This window comes from Lathyrus oleraceus, chromosome 1 (assembly GCF_024323335.1).
Source record: "Lathyrus oleraceus cultivar Zhongwan6 chromosome 1, CAAS_Psat_ZW6_1.0, whole genome shotgun sequence".
Classification (NCBI taxonomy): domain Eukaryota; kingdom Viridiplantae; phylum Streptophyta; class Magnoliopsida; order Fabales; family Fabaceae; genus Lathyrus; species Lathyrus oleraceus.
The window spans coordinates 312,198,543-312,216,117 of NC_066579.1; the positions used below are offsets into that span (position 1 = coordinate 312,198,543).

General features: G+C 35.4%; 1 protein-coding gene across 1 annotated transcript; it reads right to left on the bottom strand.

Annotated features, from left to right (window-relative positions):
- Positions 1-1,019: 1,019 nt before the first annotated feature.
- LOC127104635 (pentatricopeptide repeat-containing protein At3g18970) lies at positions 1,020-14,594 on the bottom strand. Its single transcript, XM_051041815.1, has 4 exons — positions 14,412-14,594; positions 1,902-2,006; positions 1,691-1,763; positions 1,020-1,294 (listed from the first exon to the last, which is right to left on the bottom strand). The coding sequence occupies exons 1-4, from the start codon at positions 14,592-14,594 to the stop codon at positions 1,020-1,022; spliced, it is 636 nt and encodes a 211-aa protein (XP_050897772.1).
- Positions 14,595-17,575: the final 2,981 nt, after the last annotated feature.

A 17,575-nucleotide genomic window follows, 5' to 3' on the forward strand; every position in this document is an offset into this window, starting at 1 on the left:
TTGATTCATCCCTTGGCCATGGTTTAGGGGCTTGATATGTGTTTCCTGATACTTTGATCTAATGCTTTGTTTCATCCAAGTTTATTCATGCTTTCATTTATAGGCAAAGTCATTTGATTCATTGCTTGTGGTGCATTCATATTCATACTTTCATAATGCATCAGCTATTTCTTATTGTGGATTTACTAGTTCATGATTTCATTTGCATCTAGGATCCATGGAACCTTAGTCCATTATTGCATTCCTAGGCCATGATTCCATTCACATTCATGATTCATTTCATTCCTAATTAACTAATGTCATTTCTAGCTCATTCTTTCAAGTTCCATGTTTCATTCAAATTCACGGAGCATAATTCAAATAAGGCCATTCAAACATGGTTTTAGTGGAAAATGTCATTTGAATTTAAAGTATTCTTTTCATTGAAATAAAAAGGCATCCCATACAAATGATCATTCAATTCTCATAGCAAGCATCCAACATCATGCTCGTGACAATAACAACCTTAAACCATATTTCATCAAGCAACCTACCAAGCTATACCATGCTATAAGGCACAACAGAATGTACGCATAACATGTGACTGCATTCCATAACAGCAACATCATGTCAAAACCAATAGCATCATAAGATCATATTCATGGCAGTCCATTTTCATTTTAACAATCCTAATGCATTTCATACACTAGCAGCAATATAATGGCAATCAATCAACTGATAAATCAAACATTCTTAAATCTAAGCAGAATCTTAAATCTAAGAAGAATATATAGTGGGTCAGTTGTAGGATGCGCGGAGTAAAAGTTGTTTAGCACATCCTTCACACATTCCCCAATTTAACATCTCCTTGGACTCGGCAAGCAGAAAGCAGCGTACGCCATGAAGTAGCATCACCCTTAATGGGCAAGCTCTTGATAAGCTCAAATGCTTCGTGTAGCATTCCTGCTCGACCCAAGAGATCAATAAGGCATCCATAATGCTCAACCCGCGGTGAAAAGCCATGTTCCTAAACCATGCGCTTAAAAAAATTCAATCCCCTCATTAACAAGTCCTCCATGACTACCAGCAGTAAGAATTGCCAAAAAGGTGACTTCATTTGGTCTAAACCTTTCATTATCCATCCTCTTGTAAAGCCTTATGGCTTCCATTGGCTGCTCGTGAATTCCATGACCCGAAATCACAGCTGTCCATGACTTCACATCTTTACTTTTCATCCTCTCAAATATGTCCATGGCCTCACCTAGAAAACCGCATTTCACATACACATCAATAAGAGCTGTCCCTCGAACCACATCTAACAGGAACAGAAACAAAGATATTAAGGAGAAGCAAGATGAGACGAAGAACACAGCCACACGCAAGGAATTGAAGAAGAAGAAATCTTTAACATAACATCAAAAACAGAATTGGGAAGAGAGAAACTCACGATTTGGAATAGGCTTCGTCTTCATCAAGATTCATCAGAGACCTTCTAAACCAACTTCAACGATCTTCATCATCGCCCTCTCAATCAACAACAAGCACAAGCCTTCATTCGTCAACACGCCCCGTCTCTACGCATCAACAAGGCAACGCGGTTATGAACCATCACTCCAAAGACCTCCCCTAACAAACCTCAATAACATACTCTAACTTCTCCCTCAATTCTCCAAGAACCATATAACCCTTCCAATTTCTCAACCGACAGAACCGGAAGCTTCACACCAACCATAACCGCAAAATGCAGCTAACAATCCAAACCGCCCCAAACTTCCAAAATGAACCTGCATAATACACACAAAAATAGCCATTTTATTACAACCCTGTTTTGTTTTCCAGCACATCACAGCAGTCCATAATTCAGTTACAAAAGACATGGCAAAAACTGAAAAGAACATAACAGGATTCAGAAAAAAACTCACCTTAACCTCTTGAACTAGTTTTGGCTTCTCCAACTTCCACAACGATGTATCGAAAGCCGCAACGGAACCGGCATCCAAAAAGCAACAAGCTACAACTTCTAAGACCTGCATAACCCAAACCATAACAGTCATTAAGTTGCCTTTCAAAACCTAAAAACCATTTTAGGTTCTGAGACAGAAACACAGATTCATCACATAGTTAACATTCCATAAATGATTGAACCTATGTTACATGAACAATGTTGCATTTACAAGGTTACTAACCATCTTTTGAAGTTGAATGAAGAAGCTTTTACTCCAAAGTTCATCTCAATAGGTCCTTTTCATAGCCACAATCCTGAGCTAAATCAAGAGAAGTAGAAACCGAAGCTAAGCTACCCTGCATAATGAAAGATTATGTTGCAGTTCACTCAACCCGTGTTCATAATCGAAAAGCTTTGCAAATAACCGAAGTTTTTATTTTCACCCATTTTCACTGCTGTAAAAACAAAGTAAGTTAGCAAGGCGTTAAGATTCAACAAATAACCCAAAAGGGATTGAGACAAAATTAGAAGAAGAAAGTGTAGGTTTGTATTACCGTTTCCAGATCAAACATCAAATAGGGCAAACAAACTGAGCACCCTAAAGGATTTCACAGAGATACCCTTTTGGATCTCCATAACCAGCTCAAAACCCTAAGGTGGTGAGTATAAAACAAGAGAAGCGGAGGCGAGAAAGACCACGAGAAAAAACCCTAATTTTTTCAGACGGCGAAAAACCCTAGAAGAGAAGAGGGAGCAGCGACGACGGAGAAACCCTAGCAAAGAGAGGAAGATACAAGCTTCACCATCGCCGTCGAGTCATCGCCGAAGGTGAGTGCTTTCATCCATTTGTGATCCACTGGCATTTGATACTTGCTAGGAAGTTTTTTCGCTTGCATCTAGGAAGGAGGAAATAGGTTTTCAGCAAAGGAAGAAAATCTAGTTTTGTTTTCGGTTGAGAGAGGCGATTGTTTGTTGTGATTTTTGGGAAAGATGCTTCTCTTTAGGTTTGCATGCTGATGTTTATTATGACCTTGTTATTTGGATCAATATCCGTGCCAGACTCCATTACCCAAGCGTTGGCTTTTCGTTTTTTGTGTGCTCCTCATTGAAAATTGTTGGCCAACATTTAATACGGCATCTTTGACTGAATCGAGAGGTTCAGGCGGCTAGGGTTTGGACCCTTTCGCCTTCTCTGGACATTTCCAGATTTAGGCCTTAAATGAAGTTTTTTCTTTAGGAATTTCCGGTCAGCATATAGGTTTTGTCAATCTTAATCTAGCAGTAAGCAAGTCATGGCCGAGTGGAGAGGGATCAGTTTCCCTTTCTTTAGTGGGATGGGTTTGATACTTGGGAGTAACATATCTCCATATTTTTATTTTTTATGCTTACTATTTCATTTAATTTTTTTATAATTTCTTACTCTTTATTTTACTTTTATTAATTTAATTTAATCGTTATTTAGTTGTTTAGATTTTAAATATTTTTTTTTTAGATTTTCTTAATTATTAACTTTTTTTTGATATGGGATTTGGTATGGTTAATTGATTTCCATATGGTAATTAATTTAATTAGGTTATTGATATCTATGGTCATACCCTTACACATGTAAATAACCACATTCAAATTCGCTAAATTTTCGATTTAAATTTCACTAACTTTCCATAGTTTCGACATTTAATTTCATTTCCTCCCATTAGAATCTAGCATTCTGGTGGGAACTCGATCATATATATATATATATATATATATATATATATATATATATATATATTATATATATATATATATATATATATAATATATTATATTATATATATATATATATATATATATATATATATATATATATATATTATATATATATATATATATATATATATTATATATATATATATATATATATATATATATATATATATATATATATATATATATATATATATATATATAATTAATTAATTCGATATACATATAAAATTGTAAAATTAATTTTATCCCTATAATTTTATTTTATTTTTAAACTATCTTTACAACCCGATTAAATTCCTTTTTTAAAACACGAAAGAAGAGGATCATTCGAATCTTGCATTCCGGTGGGAACCCTCGAATGATCAGTCTTGAGCCTCACGTTTTGGATTAAGCATTGATGGACAAAATAAAGGCCGTTGGGATCAAGCATTCTGGCGTAACCCTTTGATATTTGATTCCCATCAAGTGTTCGTTATCCATTAAATAATTTTCTTAAATAATTCGAATGAAAAAGGACCATTGGAATCTAGCATTCCGGTGGAACCCTGAATTATTGATCTTAGGGCTTATGCCTCGTTCTTATAAATATTCGTCTTTCAAACTCAAAAAATACTTAATTCCTACCTTAACACTTTCTCAATAAAGATGGAAATGGAATATGGTGTATACCGTGCACTCCTGAGATTAAGATTCAAGGTGGATGCCTTACCTATCTTAGCTCTCGCCATCGTCTAAAATTGTCAATGCGGTTTCTTCAAACCCCTTTCTCAATCAAAACCTCAAAACACTTAATCTTTATTAAACACTTTTTCAATAAAGATGGAAATGGAACATGGTGTATACCGTGCACTCCTGAGAATAGGATTCGAGATGGATACCTCGCTCATCCAAGTGCTCGCCATTACTCAAAATAAATCCAACCAATCAAACTCTTTCTCGCCGCCGTGCGACTAATCAAAAACCTTTTTCATAAACGAAAGATATATTGTCTTAAGGTGATGCAAAACAATGTTTCGGCCACGATTGTTGAGTCGAGATAAGTGACGCTTTTCCGAATGTAGATTTGTCAATCCATTCGATGTGTGGTATACGTCCACTCTTCATCTGTTTTGGGTAAAATAATGTTTTTCATCGATTAATACAATATAGCTTTCGCTAAAATCGACCAACAAACAAACATTTTTCTACCCAGAACTACGTAAGCCTTGACTTCTCTATTGAGATACGTAGGATCAGGATTTGTAAATCTTGTGAGGCCCATTAATAAAAAACTTAGGTTTAGTCCTTCGTCAAAAATCCAAAAACATTTCTTCCCTCTTCTATTCTTTCTTTCCCTCATAATAACTTGAGAAGACTAACATAAGCTAACATTCAAAACGAAACTAACTAAACGGTTCCCGTTGAATACAACGACGTGAGGGGTGATAATACCTTCCCCTTGCGTAACCGACTCCCGAACCCTGATATTGGTTGCGACGACCATAATCATTATCGTTTTGTCTTGGGTTTTATCGATATTTCCCCTTTCCTTTTTAGGAATAAATAAAGTTCGGTGGCGACTCTGTTCAGTCCATCATTGCGAGCGTGCGATCGCGCTTCGCTTAAAGTCGTATTCCCATTTTTCGAGGTGCGACAACATTGCTGTTGGAAGAATTTTATTATGAAATTATAGAAACTACTTCAACTAAATCTCTCCTCAAGAAAATCATGAAGAGGCAAAAGAAGGCTAAAAAAAGATGAACACTCTGGCCCATATACTCGTAGAAATTGGATCTCACATGCCTCATGAAATGTTCATTGACGATGATGATGATGATGATGATGATGATGATGAGTAGATTTGCTTAATTTTGTTTTATCGTGATATGACTCCTAGTCGTTTCCCGCTTTTGTACATGAATTCAATTTTTAATTAACAAAGTTTGTTTTCCTTTAAATGTTTGAGCCTGCATTGGTGATCTATGTGCTTGATACCTACCATATTTTTGTATTTTTTTATTTATCCCATATTTTTTATAATAACAAAGAGGGGGAAGTATACTCACATGTGGAGTAGGGTACACTCTATATTTGTAAGGGGCAGTCTAAAAAATCCAATTTATCACCTTTATTTCTTTGTTTGTCAACATCCTTGAGAGATGTGTTGTCATTATCAAAAAAGGGGGAGAAAATGAACCCATGTTCTTGCAGGTATGACGTCTGTAGCAATATGTTTGGTTTTGAAATTGACAATGCTCTTAAGATAAGTCTTTATCAAGAATTCTTTAGTTCGAACGATGACTAATGAAGTTATTATCTAATGTGATAAAGATGTCAAAGATTAGTGTTGTGATGATAAGTTTGGGATCAAGTGCTTGGAGATCAAGTTGAAAAAGCCTATCTTTTAAGGGCAACACCTTATGTCAAGCGACCTTTGGTAAAGTCAATGAAGATCTCTGATCAAGCATTGTATATGATGATGGTGTCTATCTTGAAGAGTTATCTTAAGCCTCATCAAAATAAAATTCAAGGTTTCAGTGATGTTCTAAAGTTAAAGATAATGTGGCATGGAACAATAATTTTCATATTTGTGAAAGACAGGAAGTGTGAAAGCTCTTCGGGTATGCGTCGAGTGATCTGTGCATGTAAAGGTATAGTACTAACTCTAGATTTTACTAAGAAAAATCACACACACTTTCATACTTTTGGAAATCTTCTCTTATTTTATGAAAATGACCAAAAATGTTTTTGTGCCTAGCTAATTGGCTAAGAACTAAAAAAATTCTTTATGAGTGCATTTTTACAAAGTATGACCGATTAGCCCTTAGGCCTAATCAATTATTCATTTTTGTAATGCCTCATAATCAACTATAAAGGTTAATACTCTTTTAGTAATGACTCCTTTGAGGAACTTGCATTTTGAACTTGATAATAGGTTATTTGGTTGACCTAATAGATTATAACCATTAAAAAGACCCATGTATCTTTTTCTTTTAACGCCAAAAAAATTTCTATAAACAAAGGGCTCTACTTCACTTCTCCATACACCAGAAAACATATTTCAAATATCTCTCTCTCTCTCTCTCTCTCTCTCTCTCTCTCTCTCTCTCTCTCTCTCTCTCTCTCTCTCTCTCTCTCTCCATTTTAGTGTTTTTGAAAGTGAAATCTTTATATTTCTGAGGTGCTTTGGTATGGTCTAAGGGCAATATTGTAAATTTTAACTAGGAAAAAATATTTTGGTTGCGAGCTAAACCAAGTGAAAACTCTTGTTTGGTTGTTGAGGTAAACTAATTAAAATCTTTGTTTTGTTGGGGAGGCCTACGTAATTAAAACTCTAAGTTGGTTCATGGGCATAACCTGATGTTAGAAGCTTTTTGTTGATTTAATATTGTCCTGGTGGTAAAATATCTTGGTTGAGAGGGTTTCGTAGTTGAAACCTCGTGTTAGTTGTGATGTTAGCCATTGTAAAACTTTAATCCTTGTATACGGAGGTTCATGAGTAAAACCTATTAAAAGCTCTCATCATAGTGGAAACTTTCAAGAAGGAATTATTGGGGAGAGGAGTCAGTCACTTCATTAGACTAAACTTCTATAAATCTTTGGTATTTTTCTTTTTTCCCTTAACTTTTTACTTTTCAATTATTTATTTCTACTGCATTTCCATCTATTTGATTTTCTTATTTCTGAAGTTTTTACTCTATGTGTTTTGCAAAAAAAAATTAAACTCTAAGTTTGTGAAATATTTTTAATTGAAAATGGTTTTTCAAACCATCACAATTCACTCCAATGCTTAGATTCACTTGTCCAACATATGAGAACAATCGACATCGATTCTCAGAGTTTGAGTTTTATGGCTAGATTTGGAGTTTATTCTTACAATGGGGTTCTCAACTTTCATTAGAATAACATCATTGCTCAAATAGTGTTTTCTAAAAATAAACCATAATCTCGTTAATCATCTTCATGAAGTACCCACATACCCTCTGGAAGAAACCTTCTTCTCCACGTGTTTATTGAGGCTCAATTAATTAGTTTCCACTTAGATATAATTAATCCCATGTTTAGTCTCAAGGCCTTATGCATGGCAAGTACCTTAACGACCAGAGCATATATGATTCCACATTCCTAGTTGATGTCTAAGATAAACTTGTATCACTATTGATTTTTATAAATCTCTTGCTAGATTTAGTCCATTTACCTTTTCTATTGTTCTTATCTTCATTGTTTTTTTTTGCACGATTTGTTTCTATTGATCAATCATCATGTTGTTATATTGAGAAATTAAAGAACGAGAGTGATGACCTTTGACCAACACTCTCTTTCACATTCTGCTTGTCATTCAAATGTGGCTTTTTTAATATGTGTTAGAAATTAAGAACTTGCCAAAATTATGAGTTAAAATCGTAACAAGTATTTACTTATCCGCGAAGACCTTGAGATTTTAGTTAAACCAAGTGCTAGAAATGATATACTCAATATGACTCGTGGTAGTTTTATATGTGTTAATTATAATACAGTTTAACCAAGCCATCGTCACAAAGTGTTAGGAGTGTCACTGAAATAAATAGCCAAAAAAGAAGAGAACCGGATTCCCTTGATTTTTCACATACACTATAAATATATGATCAATCATATCGCTATAAGGGAAAAGGGAGAAAACAAGACAATTGTGTTGGAAATTCACTATAAATTTATAAAGAATTTCAGTGTATAATTGATAATTGAAAGAGGAATAGAAAAGATGAAAATTGGGGAAGAAAGAGAATTAGAGTTTTGAAAAGATAAAAGAGAAGAAATTGTTTCTGCAGAGTTACTCTCCGTTCTTAAATTGAAATTTTCTATGGCACTGTGCAACTGCACTTCTGTGTTATATGTTTCAATCAATAATATGTGTTACTCCCTATATATAAGTTGACTTTTCTTGCTCCATAAGCAAAACTCCAACTAACTTAATTTAATTAAAGTTACAAAATAAATCTAAGTCAAAATCTCTGTCGAGTAACATGCTTCAACATTTCGACTTAAGTCTTTCGACATTTCCTTGCCTCTGTCAAGCCATCTGCTTCAACACAAGGAAGCAGATCTGATGGTCACGTGTGTGCAGTACACCAAAGGCCAAGTCAAACGCATTGCAGGAGTGGTAATCAAAACCAATGGACCTGATTAAAACGTAGAATCATGATCAAAAGGATGAGAGAGTGCCAACACACCACCGAAGCTAGGGCTCCGGTCATCTTCTCCGATGGACCTCCCCAGACTGGTCCACCATCGACCTTCATGAAAATGAAAAATGCATACATTAATTAGAAGAGAAAAATGCCAGGAATCCAAATCTGCCCTCAAAATCCTCCAATTCTCACTATATTGAAAGATACGTGGAATTGAAAATTGAGGAGTATGAGTAAAGTTGCTTTAATTTGACCTAAAAGCAACTCAATCTTGTTGCCTACGTTGGTAGGTCTTCAGACAACCAATAATCAAGCAAAATGGTGGATAATTGAGGGAGAATCGAAGAAGAGAAAAATCTGAAAATTCACCTTCTGTTTGCTTCAATTGAACTCGATCTTCCTTCCAATTTGGCATGGCTTGCTTCTATCCACTTGTAAGAGGTGAAATGAATGATCAAGGGGCTTGGATTCTTGGAGTTTCAATCTCAAAACAGAAGTGAAATTGAAATTCGATTTCAATTGAAATCCTAAAGTTTATCCTTTCAATGGAGGTTATGGAGTTACAAGATCAAAGTTAGGGAAGAAGGTCCTCTATTCTAATCTCTAGGGTCATGTATTTATAGCCATGAGGATTGCTTTTCACACACATTGCAAATTTTGCTAAAAATAGCAATGACGTGTTGCATGCTTGCATGGGCGGGTACAAGGCTCATGACATGATGTGAATTGGTCCAAAATCAAATCTAAATGATGATGAAGCAATAACATGGAACCATGCAATGTTGATTTAGAAATTGGTCACAAATGTTTCCAAATGGGGCAATGCATTACACCCATGTGCTAGTCACTCAAAAATGCTCTAATGCCATGATCTTGGATACTTTGGAAAGATAACATGAAGGGGAGCAACTTTTTTGTTGAAACTTTTTCCATTTGGAGATTGGATCATGATGAATTTTGAGGTGGAAGTTGGAGAAATCAAACATAGTTGAAAATTTTCTAAGTTAAAAGTCAAATGACCACTTTTTTCCCCTTAAGTAACTTTTGCTATGAGCTTCAAATGAAAGTGGTTCCTTCTTCAAATTGTAGCTCTTTCATTCCTTTTAAATTTGATCACAAATTTGAAACCACTTAATTCTTTCATGAGGGAGTTATGGATTTTAGAAGTTGAGGAAAATTGCTTGTTCAATGATGATGGCCCAAAATGACCTATAATGTTTTCTCTTGGTACATGTCTTTGCAAGTAGAATTTGACATTTATCAAAGAAGAAAAATTGGATAAGACATATTAAAATTGATCATGAAACTTGGATGACCTTTATATGATAAAAAAATAGCAAGTTATGATTCTTGGAAGTTGACCTTCCATCTAGGGCACATACAAAATGACTTATAATCTTTCACCATAAAAAATGACTTTCCAAGAAAAATTAGATCTTGATGCCAACATGAAAGTTGTTTGGAATTTCATAAAGAGTAAAGTATATCTTGGAATCATTTTCATATGACAAAAAATGTAGGAGATAGGGTCTAGGGAACCCTAGATTTGACTAGTTGACTTTCTCTGGTCAACCTCTTTAAACCAATTGGCAAACTTGAAGTTATTTTGATATTTGGGGCTAATGAAGAATCATATATGCTTGAGATGATGTACAATGGAGTATTCCTTGATATCTTTGACCAATGGTTGAAGAAGTTTGCTGAGGAAGTCACACAAGATACCTAGATGAATTAGGGCTTCCAAGGATAACAAGCTTCAAACTCTTGATGAATTCTTGATCAAAATGACAAATGAAGAACATTGTGATCCATATATGATGCTTATAACCATTGTGAACCTCTGATAACTTGATTACTTGCATTGAGGGTCTCAAACCATAGATGTGAGCTTGATAAGGCACAAGTGGATGCATACACTACCTACAAAAGAAATGAAACCCTGCTAGACATATTTTTGGTATTTTTGTTAATAAAAAAATTAAAATAAAGTATGATACTATAAAAAATGTTTGGTGATCTCTTCCAATGCAAACCCAATGAATAATGGGTGAGGAGGATATCAAGGTGTGATCCCAAAGTCAATGCAAATAATGAGATAACATGAGAGATCTTAGGGGTCAAAATTGGAGTCTTACAATCACTATATGTTTCCTGATCATCTTCATCTATGTCGACATATGCTACCCTTTCTCTCCTATTATTCGTAGTTTCCCTGGCTTTAACAGCCTTCAAATGTTCTACCTGTCAAACTCTACCGGCCAACTGGGCCATATCCCTCAAATATTGGGTGTCTAATTTCTTTCTGATGGAAAAATATAAACCACCAGCGGAAATTTCGACTAATTCAAGTTCAGAACCTGTGTGAAACACCTTGCCTTTAGCAAATGGGACCTATTAAGACAGTCGTCAATTGGCTCATAAAGTTTATGCTTAATACTAGCCAATTCTTTCAGGCTAATCTTCGACTGCCCCATGTAAAATTGTTCATGGAACAATATTTCTAGACGAGTCCAATCATGAATAGAACTCGCTGGGAGTGTAGTGAGCCATGTGAAGGAATTTTTAGTGAGCAAACTGGGGAAGTGTTTTATCCTTAAGTTTTTGTCATTTGCAAGGTCTCCTACTTTGGTTGGATATCTCGCTACATGTTCGACAATCGATTCTCTAGTATCTCCAAAAAAAATTGTAAATTTTGGGACTTTTAATTTAGGCAATTCAATTTGCAAGATATATTCAGACCATGAGGAACTATAATTTGGCCTATGAAGGACAAGGACAATATTCACCCCGTTTTGTGCCATAATCCTTTCGACCATGGCATCCAAATTGTTATCTCCTGCCATACCATCTTGTCAAACCTGATGTATGACCTCATCAATGTCTTGATTCATATTGACCATTACCACCCTTGGTTCCCTTTCTCCTGGCACTTGTTGTTCGTTCCTGGGGGGTTCGAGTCCAACCCCCTTATTTTACACGTCTATCTGGGGTGAGTTTTGTTGGCTTGGTTAATGGTAGGGTCCTTTTCATGGATTTCTCCTTGGTTTTCCAATACCCGTTCCCTTCGAAGTTTTTGAGGCTCTTGTGGAACTCCAAAGAAATCTACAATTCACGTCATCTGTGCTGCCATTTGTTGGTTTGTTTGAGTGGTGTTTTGAATCAAGGGATTGAATATTGTGCCCATTTGTTGGGAAATTATATGGACTATTTCATGGTTACCTTCGTCTATTTGTTGCCTTAAAACTGTTGCAGAGTTTATAGTAAAATTGGGCATTTGTTGGGTAGGAAATCCCACCCCTGGGGGTTGGTTAATTCGACTCGTATTATTAACAACTTACCGAGACCCTTGAAAGGGAGAGAACATGTTCACCAATGAGTCAGCCAGTGTTGACGTCACGTTGTACAAATTTTCCATCATCGAAGTTAGCATGCCATATGGTTGTTCGCGGTCGTTCAAAGGCATCATAAATCCAGTCACATATGGCCTAAATGCGCTAGATCCTACTGGAGAAGGGGTCACCTATTTACCCTGCTTCCTCACATGAGATAAAATTGGTCTACTATGAGCACTCGAAGATATGGATGTCGTACTCGCCGTGGATGGAATTGCTTCGAACACATATACTACGGTCGTAGTTTCTCCATTATTATTTGGTGAATTCGCCCTCCTTCTTACGTATCCCCTTTTTTGTATCGCTTCATTATCAATGGTTATTTTACCATTTCTTAATCTCATGCAACGAAGTTAAAGGAGACCAGAAATGAAGAACTTCTAAAAAAAATTCACAAGTTCTATCTAACAACACCGGTCCCACCGGGTGTGCCAGTTTATTTACCATTGAAATTGCTAAACAAGCGCTAGTCTTACAAATTCTATGTTTTTTGGTTACTCGCGAGATCGACTAGACTGGTCCTAAGACATATGTTATCATTTAGTTTCTAGGTTTGTTAATTATGAACATTTCGATAATGTTCTTCAAAGTTATTAAAGGGAATGTTCCAATTCTTTAATAAAATTCAGAAGTAAAGGCTTGCAAAGTAAATGAATTCAAAATAAATGACGAAATCTTAAATATTGAAATTGGCTTTAAACTAAATTGTAGGAAATGTAAATGACACAATCTTAAATGACTTGGTTAAAAGTATAAAATCTGGTATTCACACGTACATTTTCACTTAGGAACACTCGTTTCTCACACAAGGTTTAACACCCCTTTTCTAATGGCTAAGTGTCTTATTTATATTAAATCAAAAATAACCGCTATTCAATAGTCTTTTCTCCATAAGATGCCACGTCTTTGATTTTCATGCATTTCGCTACTCAAAGCTCTACACGCGTCTTCGAGAAACGGATAAGGCCAAAATACAATTATCAACCTCAAATTTGAATTATACTGCGTCGAACACTACTCCAGGTAAGCTTCGTTGAACTCCAGTCTAGGCCGAAATATTTCTAAGTCCTAAGCCACAACTTTCTTCATCGAAATTTTCTCATTAATCTGTTGTTGAAGTTAACATATTCTTCTTCAGAATATTTCTTTGAATCCTATGACACATTCCTAACATTTATGTGTGTGGAAATCCTAGTCAACACCTATATACCTTGCTTTCTTTGTCATGTTTCAAAAACCTAGCTGGTTATGCAACATTAACTTCTTCAACTAAGGGGCCATTCAAGAATGCACATTTCACATCCATCTGACACATATTCCAGTTGTTCATGTTTTCTAGACCTACAATGAACCTGATTGTTTTGATCCTAGCAACAAGTGCAAAAACTTCTTCGAAGTTGATTCCTTCTTTCTAAACAAATCCTTTCGCCATAAGTTTTACCTTTTGTCGAGTTACTTCACCTTTGGGATTCAATTTCACCTTGTATACCCACTACACATTGATTTCCTTCTTGACTTGAGGCAACTCGACAAGTGACCAAGTGTTGTTGACTTCGATGGACTTCAATTCCTCATGCATTGCTTTCACGCACTTCGAATCCTCCAATGCTTCAGCTCCATTGACTGGTTTGACATCTGCATAGAAAACATAGTGTACCATCTCACCTTCAACATTGACCATATCATATGATTTAATCACACATTCTTGCAACCTTGCAGGCATGTGTCTTGTTCTTTGAGGCCTGGTTGTGCTTGCTTGTCCTCTGACTTCTTCTTGTCGAACTTCTCTTTTGACTTCATTTGTTGGTTCTTCACATAAGATTCTCACTGAATATTTCTTGACATTTTCAGTTCAGTCCCATTCCTTAAGCTCATCTATGATCATGTCCCTGCTGATCATTACTTGCTTGTTCACTGGGTCTAACAAATTGTAACCTCTAGTTGAATGATATCCTATTAGGATCATTTGACTTGACTTGTCATTAAGTTTTCTTCTTAGCTGATCTGGAACATGTCTATGTACCATAGATCCAAATACTTTCGTATGACTCAAGTTAGGCTTGACACCAGACCAACATTATTCTGGAATGATTCCTTTAGCCTTTTCGTCAGACATCTATTCAAAATATATGTTGAGGACGACACAGCTTCTCCCCATAATTCTTTGGGTAAATGTTTTCCTTGCAACAAACTTCTCACCATATTCATGATGGTTATATTATTCTTTTTTGCAGTTTCGTTATGATGTAGAGGATAAGGTGGCACCACCTCATGCAATATCCCATCTTTCTCACATAACATGTCGAAGTATTTCGACACATATTCTCCATCACCATCAGTCCTCATAATCGTGAGCTTTCTATCACTTTGTCTTTCGACCATAGATTTAAACTTGGCAAATACCTCGATCACTTCACTTTTCTTCTTGATCAGGTAAATCCATAGTTTTTGACTGAAATCATCTATGAATATGACAAAGTATATGCTACCTCCAATTTAATCCACCTTGATAGGACCACATACATCATATTATATGATTTCAAGAATGTCCTTCGACTTGCTTCCTGCATCCTTGCTGAAGTTGTTCTTGTGTTGCTTCGCCTGGAACCATATTTCTTCTCTTTAGATCTCTAATGTATTTGAAATTGAGATGGCCAAGTCTATAGTGCCATATCCATTCATCCCGGCTAGTTGTACTTGCAAGGAACTTGTGCTCCATCACATTAATTTCAATCTTGAAGGTTTATTTTGTGACATAGGAGCCTTAAAGGTTAACCTTCCAGTTGAGTAGAGAACTCGCATCATCTTGTCTTTGATCGACACTTTGTAGTTCTTTTCTATTAACTTTCCTATATTGAGCAAATTGATTTTCATTCCAGATATGTACAGTACATTGGAAACTACTGACCTCTTCCCATCTTTCCTCATAATCATAACATCACAAATATCTTCAACTGCTAGAGTATTATCATTTGCAAATTTTACCATATTATTCATTGAGGGTTTTATATTGATAAACCAATATTTCCTTTCAGTCATGTGTGATGAGCATCCTGAGTCTAAGTACCATTGGTCCTGGAATCTTTCTTCATCTCTTATTGTGACCATCAATAACATCTCTTCTTCTTCATGATTTGTAAACTTTGCATCAGTTTCATGATTCTTCTATTTTTCAGGACAACCACTTGAGTAGTGATCATACTTTTGACAATTGAAACACAGAATGTGACTTTTGTCACGTTTTCGACCACCATCTCTTCCTCTACATGTAGCACCACCTCTTTGGTTTATTTGGTATGAGGACTTTATATGATTTGACCATCCTCCTTCTTATTGATTTCGACAAGTCGAATTATTGTGGCCTCTTCTACCTTTGTTGTCGAATCACTTCCTTTTTCCTTTCTTTTCTCTTGTCGATTACGCTTGCAAAGCTGCATCACTTTTCAACTTGCTTGCAGCTCTTTCAACCATTATTTGTTCATGGGATTCAAGCATACCTTGAAGCTCTTCCTTTGTCAATGTTTACAAATATTTTAACTCTTCTATGGCTACTACCACGTGATCGAACTTTGGAACCGACGACCTCAAGATCTTTCCGACAACTGATCTTAATGTCAATGCTTTTCCACATACCTTGATTTTATTCTATAGTTTCGTAAGCCTAGTGAAAAAATCAGTTATGCTTTCATTTTCTTCCATCTGAAACAATTCATACGTTCTTTTATGAGTTTGTAACCTCGCCTCTTTCAACTTTTATGCGCCTCCAAACGATTTCTCAAGAATTTCCCATGCTTCTTTCGTTAAATCAACATCACCCAACTTTTTAAAATGATCAGAATCAACACATTGATGAATTATAAGGAGAGCTTTATAATCTTTTTTCTTCAATTCTTTGTGTGCAACCTTTTCTTCATATGTTGCATTTTCTTTGAGCGGTGTTACTCCCTCCTTCACAATATCCCAAAGATATTGACAACCAAAAACAATCTTCATATATTTACACCAATTGTCATAATTTTGATTCTTTAAAATTGGGAGAATATCTGGAAAATGTCCATTTGGATTATTCAACTCTATCGTGTTTTGCTTCCCACAAATTGCTCAGTTAGTACTTTAGATACCAGATGTTGGAAATTCACCAAAAACCTATGGAGAACTTCATTGCACAATTGATAATTGAAAGAAGAATATAAAAGACTAAAATTAGGGAAGAAATGGAATTAGGGTTTTGACGAGAGAAAAAAGAAGAAGTTGTTTCTGCAGAGTTACTATCTTCTCTCAAATTGAGATTTTCTATTCAATTGTGCAACTACACTTTTGTGTCGTGTGTTTCAATCAATAATAGGGGTTACTCCCTATTTATAGGTTGAGTTTTCTTGCTCCTTAAGCAAAACTCCAACTACCCTAATTCAACTAAAATTACAAAATAAACCTAAGTCAAAATCTTTGTCGAGCAACATGCTTTAACATTTCGACCTAATCCCTTCGACCTTTCCTTGCCTTTGTAGACCAGTCTACTTCGACACAAGGAATTACAATTTAACAAATTGATATCTCTATTTATAAGATCTTTCTTTATCGAAAAAGTAAAACATTTTGTCTATGAGAGGAATTCATATTCCAAAGGTTCTTCCACATTTTTTCATTTTGGTTATGATTTTATTTACCAATGAATCGACGAATGTTCCTAATTTCTAATTGTAAAGTATTCCAATCTGACACTATAATAAGCATTTTTATTCTCCATTCACATGAGTTTATTTTTAATGTTACCCTTTATAATAGGAATTTTTTGAATTGCGTCGCTTTAAAGTCTAGGAAAGTGGTATTAAAAGGAGAATGGATTTAACTTTTATAGCTTCTCCCAAATAAGTACCTAACTCACACCACCTTGAAATCCAAAGTGGGTTGTCATAGGATTTTATGTTAGAAAATTAATTTAAATCGAATGGATCAAGGCTAGAATCGTGAATGAAATCACTTTCCTTATAAGTATTTCAAGCACTCTCAAATATCTTAGAGTTAGAACGCATGAATACCCATGATAATCCAGCCTATACTCGAGTTTTCACAAGACCGACAAAAATTGAATGTAAGGATGATAAAATCTGGAATTTTGTGTGAAGAGGATAGGCTTTTGTGTTGTATTTTTCTGAATCCAGAATGCTTAATTTATAGGGCAAAGCAGTGTTGTTTCACAAGGTTGTGACCCTTGATGAAACACACATTTTTCGTAACACTGTTACCAAATATTACATTGTTTCTCCTACAACAACACTTTTATCAAATGTTGCATTGTTTCGCCTATAGTAGCACTTTTACCAAATGTTGCACTATTTCGCCTACAACAACACTTTTACCAA

What these genes read in the sequence shown, in the direction of transcription:
- LOC127104635 (XM_051041815.1), bottom strand. Translation starts at nt 14,594, where the DNA reads ATGGTCGAAAGACAAAGTGATAGAAAGCTCACGATTATGAGGACTGAT. An exon ending in ATATAACCATCATGAATATG is followed by an intron (nt 2,007 to 14,411) that starts GTGAGAAGTTTG and finishes TGGGTTATGCAG; the next exon opens with GTCTTAGAAGTTGTAGCTTG. An exon ending in TGGTTGGTGTGAAGCTTCCG is followed by an intron (nt 1,295 to 1,690) that starts GTTCTGTCGGTT and finishes TGTTCCTGTTAG; the next exon opens with ATGTGGTTCGAGGGACAGCT.